The 19,900-nt window shown below is 37.9% G+C and overlaps 1 protein-coding gene across 16 annotated transcripts in view; it reads right to left on the bottom strand.

Annotated features, from left to right (window-relative positions):
- mecom (MDS1 and EVI1 complex locus) overlaps window positions 1-19,900 on the bottom strand; it is a 205,450-nt gene that overhangs the window by 125,296 nt on the left and 60,254 nt on the right. For all 16 annotated transcript variants that reach the window (XM_089121082.1, XM_089121075.1, XM_089121068.1 and 13 more), the window contains exon 2: window positions 7,048-7,400. In XM_089121082.1, the coding sequence (XP_088977208.1) occupies window positions 7,048-7,227 (180 nt within the window). In that variant the 5' untranslated portion in view covers window positions 7,228-7,400. The remainder of the gene's footprint in view (window positions 1-7,047; window positions 7,401-19,900) is intronic.

Genomic DNA, 19,900 nt, shown 5'->3' with positions numbered 1-19,900 from the left:
CTTACACATCTAATGAGGTCACGACCTTCAGATTCACCCCCCTCACCTGGCATTGTGACACACACACACACCTTGTTATAAAAGTATTTGTGTAACAACTCTACAAGCATTTAACCCCCGGCTTCCCCACCCTGCAGAGAAACTAAAAGAGAAAGCGAGAAGCAAAAATTGTTGTCTTGTAAGCCAGCTGATTTTCATAATTTTTTTTTTTTTTACTAAAACTCATCAACTGTAATGAAATAACACAATATAGAATAATGAATTAAATAAAAATGTACAGTATGTATTTATTATGTACATTAATAATACATAGACTATGTATTATTCAAATTAGATTTATATTTGTTAAATAAATTACAAATTAGAGTCACCAATTGTGTTGATTTATATTAGCAGATCTCAGTTTTAAATCATTTTGGTGGTTAATATGAGAGATTTTCCACATTTGTGTCACCACATGTTGCCGCGGAGTAAAACAGATAACGTTAAACTATGTTGATAAAATGTTTCCCCTGATGACAACGTTTTTCACTGAGATAAAATTGCATAAGTCGCAAAAACGTCTGTAAAAGTTTTCATTGTATTTGTCGCTCACGTCACTTAGGCCAGGAGCAGCAGAATACGGTTGCCATTTCTGTGTTTGAGTCCTTATTACGGTTACGTTCACACACAGTCCAGTGATTACGGGAGTGAAAACCTCATTCTATAACCGAACTCACACCTGTACATTTTCAGGACTCATAGAACCGCATTCTCAAAAAAACCTGCACTGTGTGAAGGGAAACGGACCGGACAACTAGTTGTCGGTCACATCATATATTGCGAGAGAGCTGTTCTTCACTGTACAATCGCGTGTCAACTGTGTGGTGTTGGTTTAATGTGTGGTTTTTGTAACTTACAGAGAAGGAGATATGAGCTGTGTGACATCTGAAGGCTTTAGATCCAGTCACTGTTCTCCACAGGAGCTGCTCCTGTCAGTTTTTTTTTTTTTTTTTTTTTTCTCAAATGCTCCTCTCTCCACCCAGACATAAAATCTGCTGTCGGTTGATGAAGATTTGACAGATGAACCCACAGCTCGATTGGTCACTTATTGCGTCAAAAGTTCAGTTTTATGGATGTTGCCATCTTTTATATTACTTTGGTCACTGTCTATGGTTACTGGCAAGAGAATACAGGCTTGACTCCTGACTCCTCCTTCACATTCATAGACAGTTGCTGTTTAAACGGTTAAAGGGATACTCCACTTTTTTTGGAAATAGGCTCATTTTACAACTCCCCCAGAGTTAAACTGTTGAGTTTTACCATTATTGAATCCATTCAGCTGATCTCTGGTTCTGGCGGTACCACTTTTAGCATAGCTTAGCATCATTGAAGTGCACAAGACCATTAGCATTTCTCAAAAAAAAAAAAGAAAAAAAGACTAAGGTGTTTAGATATTTTTCCTATTTAAAACTTGACTCTTCTGTAGTTACATCATGCACTAAGACCGACAGAAAATGTAAAGTTGCGATTTTCTAGGCTGATTTGGCTAGGTTTGCCTTGTTCCCACTGTGCAGGCTGGTGGTTGTGGTGTAATGAGGGATGTTTTCTTGGCACACTTTGCCCCTTAGTGCCAATTGGGCATCGTTTAAATGCCACGGCATACCTGAGCATTGTTTCTGACCATGTCCATCCCTTGATGGCCACCATGTACCCATCCTCTGATGGCTACTTCCAGCAGGATAATGCACCATATCACAAAGCTCGAATCATTTCAAATTGGTTTCTTGAACATAACAATGAGTTCACTGTACTAAAATGGCCTCCACAGTCACCAGATCTCAATAACGTTGTGCTTCAAGTTCAAGCGTTGCTCTCTTGTGCATAAATTGATGCATACGACCGTGTGCCGGAAGCTAGTTATTTTAGTCATTAAAGTTTTAAATATGGATTTTTTTTCTTACACAAACGCATCAGTTCACTTCAAAAGGCCTTTATTAACCCCTTCAGAGCCATGTCGAGCACTTGAATGAATAGATGTGCTTTAATGGACTTCCGAGGGCAGACACCCATTCACTCTCATTAAGAGCCAGGACATGTTTTTAATATAACTCTTCGATTGTATTCGCTATTGAAAGAAGAATGCCATATACACCTAGGATGGGTTCAGGGTGAGTAAGTTCATTTTTGGGTGAACTATCCCTTTAAGCGATTTCTGAAAAAATGCTGTTGATATTTGAAATCAAGAAAAACAAACACGCCCCTACCTAAAAGGATCACACAGCTATCTTGATATCTCCACCCATAAATTCACGAACATGCTATGCAACACAAACCTCCCACCTAATGATGATGTTTACACCCCCTACCGCTGATTGGCTCCAAGTGTGTTTCGGCTCTCGGCCCGTTTCTCAGAAATTGCTTACTGCACCTTTAATTATCCATCAGGATTTGACTGAATGTCAGAGTGTCAAGAAATTATTGGTTAATATTACTTTTCCCCATTGACGTGGCCCGGAGAAAATTATTACACTTTGTTGAAAGATTACAGAAGCTAACATTTTAATTTAGGTTAATGTGTACTACTGTTTTGTGCACAGTAAGTAAATAAAGTCTTTGTTGATTTCATGTTGTCTTTAAACAGAGCGGCAGTGAAACTGTGCCAGTATTGTGAACTGTAGACCGGTACACTACAGGAAGCCTCGTTCTCTCTCACACACACCTTCTCTCTATCCTCCTGAGAATGAGCGCGTGAAACAGTGGAAGCGTTCTCAGTGAATACTTTAAAGCATAATGCTTCATAAAAACACATGAGATGAGTTTTAGAAGTCTATCTGAATGGCTTGTGTGTGTGAGGTCAGTTTCCCTGAGACAGGGATTAAACTTCCTTTCGGGCCCTGAAAAAGAGAGGAGGAATATATATCAGAAGGGAAGAATAAGGGAAGACAAGGAGCGGATAAATATTTCTGAGAAAGACTGACAGATCGAGCGGACGGGAGCGGGAGAGTGACAGACAGAAGGGACAGAGAGAGAGAAAGAGAAGGTTCCAGCACAAAAGAGACAGACAGAAAGAGAGAGAAGTTGGAGAGCAGGATAGCGGGATGAAAAGACGGAGGAGTGTGGGGACAGGCATGCTGAGGAGGCCTAATCCCTCACCCCTATTCACACACACTCTTAATCTCCAGCCACGTACACACACACACACACACACACACACACGGGGCTAATCTCCAACGTCCCCTCCATCTATGTCCTTGCGCTCAAAAGGTGCACAAAAGCTCCTGGACACCCCCCTCACTGCCACTCACACACTTATTTTCATTCACACAAACACAACATAAGGTCACACAGACCTTTGCAGGGTCAACATACAGTGACCTGTCCTAAACAACCAGAGTGCTGCAAAAACTCAACACAAAATGGCTTTTGTGTGTGTTTGTGAGGCAGGTGGTTTTTTATTTACTGAAGTCATCTCAACCCATAACTCAACAGCTTTCATTACTCACACACACACACACAAGGAGTAAAGGTTTGAATTTATGATAGTGGCTCAGAGAGCTTCTGACCTCTTCAGTGACAAACCTCGTCGTAGTCAGTTATAGACCTTCTAATACAAACGATCCATATGTACAATTTGCACACAAAAAACCACTTCTGTGCACATGTATCATCCACAATGTCACACACAGCTGTGCAAACATAAAAAGTTGTCCTAGACACACATTTACAGACAAAAACTCACATGCGTTCACATATTTTCGGCTGCATATAACAATCACACAAACAAATGCACGCAATCACACCAGCAAGCACCTCTCCACAATCAAACAAGTGCTTGCAAAAATTCACAAATACATGCAAACAAAAGGCACTTGATCGCATAAAACGTATAAAATCACATAAACACCTGCACACCATCACACAAACAAACAGCTATAAACGCTGCTCCACAAGAAATCATCTCTGCATCCGGGTTATCAGAAAAATGGCCAATTTTTTGTGCAACTAAGCAACAAATCAAACAATTTTACACAATTACATCATCACAGAAGCAAAGACCTTCACACAAATCACACAAACTAACAATGAAACAAGCAAAAACAAGAGTACAACCACACAAAATGTCGACATTTTCAGGCTCACAAAGACACAATCAGGCTCAGAGAGGTGTACAAACAGCTTTGAGCGTCTATTCCCTCACACACGCGCACACACACACACACACACACACTTCATCAAAGCCTCCAGATGGGTTCGGACTTTATCGTACCCCCGCCGGTGACATCACTCTTCCACACAGCAAAACTGATGATGAAAGCAAACAGATCTATCTTAACTCGCATTTACCAAATCAATTTTATTTTTACAGTCTCTTGCATATTGGCATATTGACGGCTTCTCACTCGACGGGATGGAGGGAGGGGGGGTGCCGAGGAGAATGAGAGGGAAAGGCAGGGAGATACGCTTAATGCCATTTACCATATTTAATGTGTCCATGTCATCATTGAATATCCCCTCTGAATAATGCGCCACTTCATCATAAATTCTTTACAACTTATTTACTTAATGGAGAGAGTTATGGGCCGCTGTCAGCCAGCTAATTAAACATAGTGATACAGCACTGCCGCGCCACGCTGTCATCCGTCCCCCATATCTCTCTCTTTCTCTCTATGTGGCTTCTCAGTTTCTTAAATACATATTATTCAAGCATGCAATAAATTACAGATAGATTAAAATTCATGAAACCTTTTTTTTTCCTCCTTCGTTTCCTTCCATAGTGAATGAACAAGAAAGAGAGAGAGACAGCGGGAAAGAGAGAGAGTGCTTGCTCAAGAGACTGTAAATCTACCATTGGGAGACAGCTGCCTTTTCAATCATATTAAAACCTAATGTTTGCACATGTAAGATTTCTGCCATGCTGAGGAGGGAAAAAACAACTTACAAAGAGAAAAAAGATTAAAATGCAAGTACCAGAAAAGTCGCAAAAACAAATTCGAACCTTTCAACAGCGTTTAGTCAAAGTTAACCATAATTACATATGCCAACCAAACTTAAACCATAATACCACGTCCTGACAAAAACGCCTCTACAAAAACAGCCTGGAACTGATTATTAACGTTTAAATCATCGCCATACAAACAGGACCAAAATCCGACCCTGAGCAAACCAGAATTAATCATAAATAAACATATCATAAAAGCTGAACACATACAATTCAAACTGTGAACAAGCATCTCTGCTTAAAGGAGTAGTTCACTTTAAAAAAAAAAAAAAAAACTTTTGCTGAAAATTTACTCACCCCAAGACATTTACACATCCAAGACATTCTTTCTTCAGTCGAAAAGAAATTAAGGTTTTTGATGAAAACATTCCAGGATTTTTCTCCATATAATGGACTTTACTGGGAACCAAACGGTTCAAGGTCCAAAAGACAGTTTCAGTGCAAACTGTTCAAAGGGCTTTAAATGATTCCAGACAATGAATAAGGGTCTTATCAAGCGAAACGATCACTCATTTAAAAAAAAAACAAAAAAAAAAAAACAAAGTTTAAGTTTTATAAGCTCAAATGCTTGTCTTGCTCTGTTCTGTAATGCACGTTTGTGACTCTCCTGTTCGAACTCGTTCATCAAAATGAATGAATCTTTTTTCTTGTCATTTGGTTCATTCAATGAACGAAGTGAAAAAATTGACTCAGAAAAAGATTTGTTCATTTTGATGAACGAGTTCGAACAGGAGAGTCACTAACGTGCATCACAGAACAAAGCAAGGCGAGCATTTGAGCATAAACTTTGTTATTTTTTTTTAAATTAGTGATCGTTTCGCTTGATAAGACCCTTATTCATCGGCTGGAATCGTTTAAAGCCCTTTGAACAGTTTTCAGTTTGCACTGAAAGGGATTTTTTGGACCTTGAACCGTTTGGTTACCAGTAAAGTGCATTATATGGAGAAAAATGCTTGAATGTTTTCATCAAAAACCTTAATTTCATTTCGACTGAAGAAAGAAAGACATGGACATCTTGGATGACATGGGGGTGAGTAAATTATCAGCACAATTTTTTTTTTTTTTTAAAGTGAACTGCTCCTTTAAGCAGTGCTCAAACTACTGCTTACAAAAAATGTGTTTACAGCCACTACCTTACAGATAATACCATATCATGAACCTCTGCTTTAAAACTTAATGGACGTTCTTAAAGAATGAGGTTTAGTTTCTTTATCAGAGCAGGACGAGTCTATTTAAATGTTCAATTAGCCTGATACTCCTCCTGCGACCTCTCCAGCCAGAAGAAATTAGCCTAAAATGACCCTGACTAAGACCACACTCAACCTCTGGCCTTGTCCTGTGACCTGGTTTCGACTGGGAGAGTAGACTGACTGATATCTGACAGACAGGGCAGTCGTGAGGAGGGGTGGTCTTTAACCTGGCCAAAAAGAAAGATTTATGAGCCTCAGGCTTTAATTGAGTTTGGAAAGTCTAACTCCTCCCACTGTGATGACATCACAGAGGGAGAATTGACCACTCTAATCTGTATCAGTGAGGTCAGAGCACTAAAGCAATACATTCAGAAAATTGTCCGACTAAAACTTTCCTCTAGTTAAAAATGACAATTCAATTTATTCCCATTTAAATTCAAATTCTGTTTTCTTCCTCAATCCGATTTCTGGACCTGAGCCGCAATCTCTCAAATCTATCCAGAATGGCACACAACCCTTGTTTACTGTGAAGAATAAGCGTGTGAAATCTTCTGTACATATTTTCAGACTTAAGTGGCATTAAAAAGACTTTCAAGGACATTTATATTATGTCATTGGCATTGACCAATAGCCTGTCTAGTAATTGTGACTAATGGGATTACAGCAATGCTAACCGGGGTTAGTGTAAGATCACAGAGCTGAGTAGAGGTGCTTCACCATAAAACATGCGGGCCAGGGTTAATCACACTGCCTCGCAACTGATGACAGTAAAACCCTAAGTCATAACAGCAGCCCATGAGCCCATGTTATCTGCACGCTTCGAGGATTTTCTTATCTGAAAAAGGAACACATCTCGAATTCATTGTTTGATCCTACCTCCCATGCCTGGGTAGAATTTTCTGGGCTGTGTCTTGAAGTTCCCTCGTAGGGTCCAAGACGTTCTCCCACCTCCAGTCTCCTCCGGCTCCAGACACCCAGGTTTCCTCTGGTAATGGCCGACTCGCGGACCTCAAAGTCTGGGGGCACCGATTCGACCCCATCCCCGGCCAGGTACATTGAAGTGTGGAATGACTGGTGGAAGGGGGAGGGGGCGACTGGGGAGGACGCATCACCTGATAGGCCAGGGGAAGGAAGGTCACTCGCAGTGGCCAATGGAAGTGGATCTGCATCAGATACTCCAAGTTCTTCCAGGTCATCAGAGGCGAAAAGAGAAAAGTCCTCTCCATCTCCTAAACGAGAATACACAGAAATATTTCAATTAATGAGAGTTTAGCAGCTATTAAAAATGTCCAATTTCAGCGCCTCTAGTGGCACCAAACAGACTGCTAGTTTAAGTGGCCTATAAAGTACTGACTAAACCAATGGAAAATGGAGAAACCATTTATTTGAGCAATTCTGCTTGGTGCCTCTAGTGGCAAACAAACTGTATTACAGCTTATGCTTATAAATCCCACTGGTTTTATCATTCAAATGTTATTAAAGAACATTAAAATGAATGTATTCTTACATTTCAACAGCAGACAATAACGTTCAACTCTCAAGTTTAAATAACATACATTTTCTTACGTTTTTAACAATTAGACAAAACTATTGAGAATTTTTGAAAATAGACATTCCATTATCGAATAGTCAAATCTGACTGATGTCAATTTATAGATGTGAGATAGGCTCACGCTTTTCCATAAACAACACACATATAGGAAAAACTACTGGAGGCCAACACAACATTGTTTTGCATTAAGCGCTCCTCAATATTATAAGCATATTGTGTAGCTTGGCTTGTGATGCGTGTACATGTTTTTCCCATTTGAATTGTATATAATTATCTAAAAATGTCTGAAGTAATGCAAGTATTTCCTTTTTGTGTAAAGGCACATCCTAACAATAAAAAGACTTTGCACAATATAAAGAGAGCACAATATTGTGAAATTCTGAAAAAGAGCAGTAACTGCAAAGGGGTTGTAAATAAAGTTTATTTATATGTGCTATATGCTGTACAGTATTTGAATTTTATATGTATATATATTGCTTTAAAACAGCTTTATAGTAATAAACAGGGTATGTAATTTTTACATACAAAAACATCAGTTCCACAAAATTCTTAATTTAAAGAGTATTTTTCTTTCTTCAAAGGGATTTCGGAAAAATTATAACAGGTAGCCTGGACGTAAACAAAGAAAAAAATAAACAGATTGAAGGCTACTGAAATGGTCTATTAACTTAGTCTATGCAAAAGATACATATTCAACACTAAGACTAATTATAAATGCCAACAGCGATATAATGCGTTTTCAAACCCTGTACCAGTAAACTTGCTGCACAATTCAAAAGTTAAGTTAAGTTATTTGCTTTTGAAAACCCATACTTTCAGACCACAACCAGCCCATGTATGCGACCTCTGCAGATACGAGTAAATATACACAGCACCAAAAAAAAAAAAAAAATTACAAAAAAAATATTTGACCGCTAGAGCTGTTAAAACAAACACAGGGAAGGGGAAAGTGGTTTGAGTCTGTGATAACAGTTAATCCAGACTGGATAAGGTGTCTGGGGTGATAATCATCTCCAGTGCCTCACTGGTCACACCCCGTCATCGTCCTCCTGAGGCCTGCAGATTGTTTGGATAAGGAGGGGATCTCCAGTGGGAAGAGCTGACCGATCCTTGGACTCACTGTGCAGCCCCAAACACTTTTATGCTTCCTTTTTCCATCGACCCCAGTGAAGAGGATTCAGCGTGAAAACAGCGGATGCTGTAGATGTTTAGGTTAATTATGAGCTGAATACAGGGAGGATGTTGTCTGGTGACCTGTGACCTCTTGCTCAGCTCGGAGAGGAAAACCAGCGCGTGGCTGATGAGGGAAGTCTTCATATTGTCTGTCCTTAAATACCATCCCTTCTGGGTCTCAAGTATATTATACTGTATACCAGGGTTTCCCAAAGCGGTTGGTGAAGAAAAAGCAGGGGGTTTCTGAGTTGATGAAAAGCTTATAATGAATAGAATGTAACATTAAAATAAATAAAGGGGTCTGCACAATGACTATAGCAATATAACAAAGATAGAAGAGTACCCTCACCATTAGGATTAGGATCATTAGGAACACCATACTAATACTGTGCTTGACCCCCTTTCGCCTTCAGAACTGCCTTAATTCTACGTGGCATTGATTCAACAAGGTGCTGAAAGCATACTTTATAATGTCCTTTGGGGGACATTTTAGTGCAGTGAACTCATTGTCATGTTCAAGGAACCAATCTGAAATGATTTGAGCTTTGTGACATGGTGCATTATCCTGCTGGAAGTCGCCATCAGAGGATGGGTACATGGTGGCCATAAAGGGATGGACATGGTCAGAAACAATGCTCAGGTATGCGATGCCCAATTGGCACCAAGGGGCCTAAAGTGTGCCAAGAACACATCCCCCACACCATTACACCACCACCACCAGCCTGCACAGTGGTAACAAAGCATGATGGATCCATGTTCTCATTCTGTGTGCTAAATTCTGACTCTACCATCTGAATGTCTCAACAGAAATCGAGACTCATCATCTCCAGTCTTCAACTGTTCAATTTTGATGAGCTCTTGCAAGTTGTAGCCTCTTTTTCCTATTTGTAGTGGAGATGAGTGGTACCCAGTGTACATATCCTCACCAGCCAAACACACAGCAACCAATGGCGTGAGTTTGGGGGCGGGACTATAACAGGAGACGAGCAGATTTGGGAAACTTGTTTGAAAATAATCAATTCTTCAGCTTTAAAAAACACTTTTCTGGTGCAGTGGAAGCACAAGGACCATGTTAACATGGTTGATGAGGGTTTAATCCCTGACATAAAACATGCTTTTACTTAAAATTCTTGAAACAAAACCTCGGCAAATGCGTTTAAATAAGAGTTTGCTAACATAGTTCAACGGGCGATATCACTAACGCACAGGGACCTGAGAGGCAGCAGCTAAAAGCTAACACACGGAGCTAACATGCTCTACCTAATGTGCCGTTGCTAACACGCTTGGAGCTAACCTGCTGTGCGTAAGTCACGGAGGGGCTAACATACTGTGGCTAGCACGCTGTGGCTAACGTGTTGTGACAGGTAGTGGTGAGTGCTAATGAGGGCTGGGCTGGGGCTCCTGCACATCTTCCTGTCTCCTCACATTCCTATCACTCAGTGGGGCTCTACGCTACACGGGGCCTTCAGAGTCACGGACATTCACATTCTGCTCACCACGCCATATTAATGAGCATCTCTGACTCTTCTTTTCACTAAGGCTGAGTTATAATTTACACTAATAATACGATTTGAAGGAATTACAAGATAATAAATAAAAGGCTAGAGTTAAAAATATTAAAGACATGCTGCGGTCCTACTCATCTTTCTCCAGATTATCCGACAAATGATGATTGACAAATATACAATAAACACTCACGTTACAAATTCTCCATAACAATGTGCACGCCTACAACAAAAGCTCATTGGAACAACATCACACTCCTCATGCATATTAAACATGAAGGAAATGTTGATTAAGGAGTTATTATTAAATTATTATTCAAAAGTTTAGAGTCGGTAACATTATTTTTATGTTTCTGAATGAAGTCTGTTAAGTCTCTCACCAAGGCTGCACTCTAAATCTGATGTAAATACAGTTAAAAAAATAAAATAAAAACTGTTTTCTATTTTAATATGTTGTAAAAAGCTAATTATTCCTGTGATGTTAAAACTTAATATTCAGCATCATTACTCCAGGCTTCAGTGTCACATGACTCTTCAGAAATGATTGAAAACTGTTGTGCTGCTCAATATTTTTGTGGACTTTTTTCAGGATTCTTTAAATGTTTAGTAACATTACAAAAGTCTTTACTGTCACTTTTGATTAATTTAATGCATCCTCCCTGAATAAAAGTAATGACGGTTAAAAAAAGATCTTACCCCTAACTTTTGAAGGGTAGTTTTTTTTTTTTTTTTTCGGAAAAAAAAAAAGATTATAAAGACAAATATGTTGATAATCTACACCAATAATTTATGCACAATAAGTCAGTGAACGAGCATTATGAGAGTAAATGGATCCATTTTAAAATCATGTTGACTTTAATACTCATATTTAAGTACAGGAGATGGCAGATTAGGATGGATTTTTTTTCACTGTGGTTCATAAAAGAAAGAAATCTGACAGATTTAAGATTTGCTATAATCATTAATCTTTCCTTCTGTTCCCATGACTTATGGCAAAGACAAGAAGCAAATGCTAAAGTAAGATGCTTGGGTGACGTTTGAATGCAAGAAAACCTCAGATACTGTAACTTTTCACGCAAACTGTCATGGTAATAATATCAGCAAGGTATTAAAATAACAAATAGACAAGAGTGGTCTAGACACAGTCTAAATATATATTTCTTCACAATGATACAAACATAGGTATCTCCAGTTTTATACAGATATTACTCCTGACTCTGAATCGCAGGTGATCTAGAGCGCTAAGTCTTTCCAGATGTCGCCTTGTGCCATTTTACAATATTTGACTGTGGCGTTGCACACACGCACACAGAGAAACGCATCTGCATGCTTTAAAATGACAGCTGAGGGCCTGGTTAAGGCCTGTGGATCCGCTAAGCACGAGAGGCCACAACGATCATCCGAGCCGTGCCATTTAAAATCGCCCCTGCCCACAGAGAGAGTGAAAGCTTGTTGGCCGCAGTCTTCAAACCCTGAGCTTTTAAAGGTAACTCAATCCCTCCTCTGCCATCCCTCCCTTCCTGCGGCTCCAACTGATCGGCTTCATCCTGCCTGTTAAAGAAACCAGGGGAAAAACACTACGGTGCAGGACACTCAAAAGCAGTACGGGGGATTTCTTCTGGTCTATAAACATATACATTTCTGAAAGGTAAACGTCCCTCAAGAAAAATACACCGACGTGAAGTGCGGAATGAGGTCTGTTTCTTAAAAACGGCCGTGGTTTGTGTATTAGATTGCAGATAAAGAATATGGTTTGGCATGAGTTAGAGGTGAGGTTTTTGCAGAACTTCCCTCTCGTTTTATTTGCCTGGAATTAATTGATTCGATTAGGATAAGAACATTTATCAACCGCGAACGGTGCGCAAATCAGAATATTGTGTAAAGCCTGTGAGAAAATATTGAACTGTGGATCCTTCTAAACAAAAATACCACACCTTCAATTGAGCAGATAACATCAGTATGGACACAAACTAGCAATTATGATGTCAGTGAGATAAATGGATATTATTGTTCTGGAAAAAGTCACCTATAGAACATCCCTGATTAGAATGGGACATTCTAGAACAGAAAGAACAGTGACACGACCTATAAATGTCTCCGCGATGATGTCACATGCACCCAACAATCACAATCTGCGAATGCGAAAGAATAGGAGCATTTCCTGTCATTTAATACAGAACATAACTCATCACTTCCCGTTCCACCCTTAAAGTGGCATTTAAAGCATTGGTGAACAAACGTGTGTGTATAAAGACTTTCATTGTTAATGCTTATTTTTCCCTACTCTGACACACGTTTTAGAAAAAACAAGATGGATGGAGCAGTAGAAACAGATAGAAAGGACAAGAGATTGATGACATGGTTGAAGGATGTAGTATACATACATAAACATCAGTGTAACACACTGACAAATCAATCCTCTTCAACTTTTCATTAGTGTAGCGTGTTTAATTCATACACCAGCTGTGTGAGCTGCAGGGACTATATCGAGCGACAGACTTCATATAGTGTGATATTAAACCAGATGTGCTTATCAAACACACGCACACACACACACACACACACACACACACACACACACACACACACACAGGTGAATGTGAGGTGAAAACACATCTCGTGATATACATTTTATCAGTTGGAGGGATGGCGAGAAGGAATCAAACCCACAACATTGGCGTTGCAGGCACATTGCTCTCCTTAAACCTGGATTTTTGGAGAATAAAAAAAGAGAGAAGCATATAATTCTAATAATATCTTATAATTAAAATTAGAAATAATAATTATTATTATAATTTTTAAATAAATTTTAATTGTAATTTTAATTAAATTTTTAGAATTTAGGAAATTTAATTAAAGTTATAAATCAAATTAAAAATAAGTAATATTATTTTAAAAATTATTAAAATTTACGTATTTAATTATTAAATAATTGTTATTTTTTTGTCACACTTTAGGGTCCAATTCTCACTATTAACTATCTATTAACTTAATAAACTGCTAATTTCTGCTTATAAATAATTAGTAAGATAGTTGTTAAGTTTAGATATTGGGCAGGATTAAGGAAAGTAGTAGGGCTGTCAAACGATTAATCGCGATTAATCACATCCAAAATAAAATAAAAGTTTGTGTTTACATAATATATGTCGGTGCACTGTGTATAATTATTTTAGATATATAACTACACACACATGCTTGTATATATTTAAGAAATATTTTCATGTATATACTGTACATAGATTTATACATAATTTATATTATATATAGGCCTAAATCAAACTATTTTATAATTAAATATTTTAAATATTTTTTTTTCTTAAATATACATGCATGTGATGTGTGTGTATTTATATATATACACAGTGCACCCACATACATTAAGTAAACACAAACTTTTATTTTGGATGTGATTAATCACGATTAATCGTTTGACAGCCCTAGAAAGTAGAGTATGGAATAATAAGGAATGCAGGATGCAGAATAAGACATTAAAATGTGCTTTATAAGAACTAATAAACAGCCAATATCCCAGTAATATCCATGAAATAAGCAACTAGTTAATAGTGAGAATTGGACCCTAAACTGATGTGTTACCGATCTTTTTTTATGTTAAGGTTTAGCGCGAATAAAGCAAAATTGGTGACACTAAACTTGTGATCTCTTCTCTACAAAAGATTAGATTTATTTGGATCCACCGAAGCTCAAGACACTCTATGGATCATTCTCAAATCCCGCTGGAGAACATGATCCTAAGGGTTTATAGGAGTGCCGCTGAGCATGTACTAAACAAATACTAAAAAATATGTGAAATTCATGTTAATATTTTAATTCAAAGTTTTATTACAATTATTATGCTGATAATTAAAAACATATATCGACATGAGAAATCGTGTGTGAATCAAATCTAAATTCTAAATGGAATACTAATTCCAAGTGTTTTATGAAGTAGGCTATAATGTATCGCTTATGGCACGCAAGTCACTTCATTACTTATAATTTTGTGAGTAAACATCAGTGGCTGTGTGTGAATGTGTGCGAGTGTGTGTAGTGTTCACCTCTGCTCCGGGGTTCTGCTGTGCCCATACATCACGCGATTACTGTGGGCGGCACGGGACCCCGCGTCATTACCACCAGCATTAGAGATGATAGAACCAGCCATTAATCACCATGACAACACGCCCTAATGGAGAGGTGACCCAGTCAACGCCCGCGGACGCCGGGACACACGCACCTATAGGACGAATGCGAGAGAGCACGCGGCGAATCGCACACACACGCACACGTTCACCCTGCAGCGCTGTAGTCTGTAAATATAGAAACAAGGCGTTCTCGAGGGCCGCGCTGAGATCAGTCCTTAAACGCCATGATTGAGAGGGCAGATTAAGACAGAAAAGATCGAAAAAAGGCTCAAACCTTTTCCTCGACTCTTTCTCTTTTGTTTACTCTCTCGCGATTTGCTCGCACACCTCCTTCTTCACGCTTAACGTTTTTGACAACTCACCCCTTTGGTTTGAAACGCCACAAAGCAACACGCAGCAACATTTCCCACTCTTGGCAACTGGAGCACAACCAAATAAACGTCTCCCACCTGCCACCGTTCACCCCAAGAGAGAGACGTCCGTCAGCATTCCCATTCCTCTACCTCCTGCAGGCGGGATGGACGGAGTATCCTCCACATTCCCTCCGCTCCGGGCCACTACTGACAACGGGACGAGCCGTTTTTACCAGCTCCGGGATTTATCACTTCATTGAGAGACAGCCAGAGGGCTGAGGGGAGAGAAACCCGGCCTGATAAGCAACAAAACAATACGACGGCTGTTACAAGCGCACTGGGCCCGTTTCCCAGCCGAAGATCATCCAGCCAAGACTACGGCTAAAATGAATTTTCTATGGTGTATCAATATCAACTTCATTTTGTTCAACACCAGACCTAATCTCTTTGTCGACATCTTAGAAAAAACAGCCACAACAAATACTCAGAAAATATTCAAGCATCTGTTTTCTATATATAAAATGCATTCCTTTATAAAGATTTTGTATTTATTATACTGTATATACAGTCTAAAAAATGCTGGGTTGTTTGAACCCAAATTTGGGTAAAATATGGACAAACCCAAATGTTGGGTTAAAAATGTCTTTTCAAATTTTAACCCAACTTCAACTTTCCCTTTCAACTGTAAATTTTGCAATTGCATTTTTAACCCAACATGTGGGTTTGTCCAGATACACTCTTAACAATGCTGGGTTGTTTGAACCCAAATTTGGGTAAAATATGGACAAACCCAAATGTTGGTTTAAAATGTCATTTTAAATTTTAACCCAACTTCAACTTTCACTTTCAACATTAAATTTTGTAATTGCATTTCTAACCCAACATTTGGGTTTGTCCATATATATACACTCTTAACAATGCTGGGTTGTTTGAACCCAAATTTGGGTAAAATATGGACAAACCCAAATGTTGGTTAAAAATGTCATTTCAAATTTTAACCCAACGTCAACTTCCACTTTCAACTGTAAATTTTGTAATTGGATTTTTAACCCAACATGTGGGTTTGTCCAAATGTTGGGTTAAAAATGTCATTTTTTAAATTTTAACCCAACTTCAACTTCCACTTTCAACTGTAAATTTTGTAATTGGATTTTTAACCCAACATGTGGGTTTTTCCAAATGTTGGGTTAAAACTGCCATTTCAAATTTTAACCCAACTTCAACTTTCACTTTCAACTATAAATTTAGTAATTGCATTTTTAACCCGACATTTGGGTTTGTCCATATTTGACCCAAATTTGGGTTGAAACAACCCAGCATTTTTTTTTAACCCAGTATTCTTTTAAAAATGTTATTCAAATTCAAATTGTATACTTTTTTCATTATATAAACTTTTGATTTAATAAATGAAATCATTTGAACAATTTAATAACTGTTCAAACTATTAAATGATCTAAAATAAAATAATATTTAATATTGTTACATATCAAATTCATATAGTTTAGCTCTAAATACAATTTTCCTTATTGAATTTATCACTTAATTATTTTAAATTACAGTATTTAAAACATTTATAACAGGATTTAATATTGTCACATATCAAATTCACATTTATATACAGAGATTTTGTATTCAATATTTTTTTAATTAATGTTTTTTTTAATTATTATTAAAAAAAATATTAAAAGAAGTTAATGCACTTGTGTTACTCATGTTTATATGTTAATGCACAAAAAATCTGAAGATCAAGTGCCGCCACATTTCCAAACATAATTCAAATCCATTCAATCATAAAACTCAGACTCAGTCACCACTGAGGAGGTATATAACTGGCATACCTGCGATATGTATAAGCTTTCAAATGAACTGTATTAAAAATTAGTAATGTATTTACTTGCATCCAACTTAGTGTGAACAGCCCTTACTCCTAATTCTAACCCTAACACATGCCATCAGATCCCGAAAAGCCCTCACAGACAGACTTGGGTGTGTGACTAGCATGCCTACAAACAAGTTACACAAGAGACATTCCAGCTCGAATCTCACTTCTGCCCCATATGAGCAAACTCCAGACTCTGTTACCAGCCTTTGTGTGCGGAATTAAGACTCGGCTCTCTCACTGGCCACTGGAGACCGGCAGGACTAAATGAGTACATTTGTCTTCTCAATGGCCTGGCTGATTGGATGTTTAAAAAGAGTGTGTGTTTGTGTGTGTGTGTGTGTGTAGAGCAGATGTAAGTCGACTGCCCAGAGGGAAAGAGGAGCAGTCGGCACAATACATAATTAACCCAGACACTCAATTGAATGAGAGCGTCATTGGATCAGGGTGAGAATCCTTAAGATTCAGACCTGGAACAGTATTAACTCAACAACCGTTCACACAATCCCTCTTCAGCATTCAATCACACACAGGTTTTCTTGCACATAAGGGAAAAAAAAAACACTGTTTTTTCCAGTTTGCAATGCTGACTTCATACTACGTAGTATGTGAATATTCCTTATGCATGGGATACGAATGACGTAATGCATTTGACAAACGCCTTGGGTACGGTATCCCATGATGCAGTGCACATCAGCCAGACTGCAAAAACGTAACAAGATTCATATAAATTTTACACAAAATTGGATCAACTGTTTATGATAACCGGACACCACTCTCTGAATTAAACAAAGTAGTCAGGTCATGTGCAGCATACTTAGTATTTAATTCCCATTGGGTTTCTTCACAATAGCACACACAACCATATTATTATAAATGACATGATCAGTCAATCATGACAACAAATGTTTTTTACACTAACTTGTCGAAATAAGTTAAGCAACTTTATGTTAAACAAGATTCAGCTCATTTTTAAAGTCAGTAATTTAAGTTGAAATGGCTTAGACACAGAATACGCAATTTATCTTCTACATTTGCCTAAATGTGGAGTAGAAAACCAGATCACAATCTATTAGATGCTGTATCCCACAATGCAATGCAAAAGACTTGAACTTGCATATTCGGAGCGAACTGATTGCAACCACTTTCAGAAACATGCGGCGCAAATGGTGCGGAAAGTGATATTTGAAATATTTATTGTTGCATATTGCATACTATGAAAATATTAGCATGCAATATACAGTATGAACTGCATAGTGGACTCCCTCTCTTTCAAGACATTATTTTATCAAATTACATTTTTTTAAAAATCCTCAATGCTTTTTGTCATCTAAATGCATTTTCTGAATTAAATATGAAACATAATATGTATATAAAAAAAAACATACTTCTGTTTGAAACAGTTGCATACTGCAAACTATTTCCAATGTTTAAACAGTGTGTGCCGAATATGCTGTGAGCAGTGCGTCAGTATTCCATTACGAACATACCCTCACACACACCGTGACCTGTGCGACTCGCTAAGAGCATCTTAATTAATGAGCGCATTGTTTCGGATCGTCATTGACTCTCGGCTCAGTGTGCATGATGGAACGACACTTCATTAATACACAATGCTGAGCCGACCAATTAACACTGTACAACAAGCCACGCTGTGACTGCCTAAACACACAGATAAACTCTCTCACACACATATGCAAACATAACCAGCCATGAGAGGCTCATTATTAATCACTGCTAATGCTAATTAATTAAAAGATCATGTGCACGGGTGTGTGTGTGTAAGTGCGGCAGACAGCTGCTTGTGTCCTGGGAGCTCAGAGGGACTTTAACATGTTTTTCACAAGCCTGACAAATGACCTATTAATTATCTAATGTTGTCTGACAACAAGTACTGGATAAAGATGTATGTTTGTGTGAGAAGCTGATAGAGTCGCAGAGAGCGCGGGTGTGTGGTTCAGGTATACGAAAATGGCAAAATCGAAAATCATTGTGGTTTTTCTGGTCCTCATGAGGAAAACAGCCTATAAATTCAAATGGAAAACCAGATTTTTTCAAAGTAAATGCAGAAAGGTTTGTGTGATGGGTAGGTTTTGTTTGTACAGTTTGTGCAGTATAAAAACCAGTACGCCTATGGAGAGTCCCCATAAAACATGAAAACCCTACGTGTGTGTGTCTTACTAGTCGTAACTATTAAAACACGAAAGACACACATAAACTTTTAAAATTCACACTGTTGACTTGAATTGATTTAAACTGATTTAAACTGTTGATATGATTCAATTCTGTGGGAAAGAAAAAACATTTGCTGCTTGAGGATAATTCTGTCATTTGAAGGATGTAGGATATTTAGAGAAAGGTTTTATTATATAAAATTGGCTGGCAAGATGTAGGACATGTAAAAAAAAAACTAAAATATTTATACATATACATAAGCACTGCAAATAAAAACACTTGCTTTTGTGCCTTGCTTTTCAGATTCACATCTTGAATTAAGTTTGTTTAATAACATTTCTCATTTTAGCGCTCAAACCGTATTCACTTTATAGCCCTTAATCCTGTAATTATGGACAAATGTTGGCACAGAGAACTCAGGTGTGCTTCTAATTTTTTTTTTATTATTATAAATGTTATATCACTGTCTTCGATAAAGTTTTGTCTATCCATTTATGGTGTTTTTTTTAATTTTGGGGGCATTTTTTAATTTATTTACTTCAAAAAGTACCATATTTTTATGTAAATTATGCTTATTTTTATGTTTTTTTTTTTTTTTTAACTACATTAAAATATCATTCCAATAAGTTCTTAGAGCTAAAACCTAAAGATTAAGTGACTTTGCTGTCACCTGGTGTCTTATTTTGGCTTATTTTAAAATGCTCTAAATTACAGTTTTCCCCATTCATTTTTATGGGTGTTTAAGAATTAAGGACTTGTTCCACCCACTTAACATTGTAGAATTAAGTCAAAAAAATTGTGTGTGTTAAGGAGGCAAACTTAGGAAAAGTAGCCAAGTCTTGTACCGCTCAGATCAAGGGAAGTATTTTTTAAATATTCTATTTGAAACAATAAAAACAAAAAGGAACTTAAATTACGACACTCTGTTTGGGGGGTTGTGGGGGGGGGGGGGG

The sequence above is a fragment of the Pimephales promelas genome, chromosome 16 (genome assembly GCF_988280905.1).
Source record: "Pimephales promelas chromosome 16, fPimPro1.hap1.1, whole genome shotgun sequence".
In the NCBI taxonomy this organism is placed as follows: Eukaryota; Metazoa; Chordata; class Actinopteri; order Cypriniformes; family Leuciscidae; genus Pimephales; species Pimephales promelas.
This window is presented reverse-complemented; position numbering and strand designations above follow the sequence as displayed.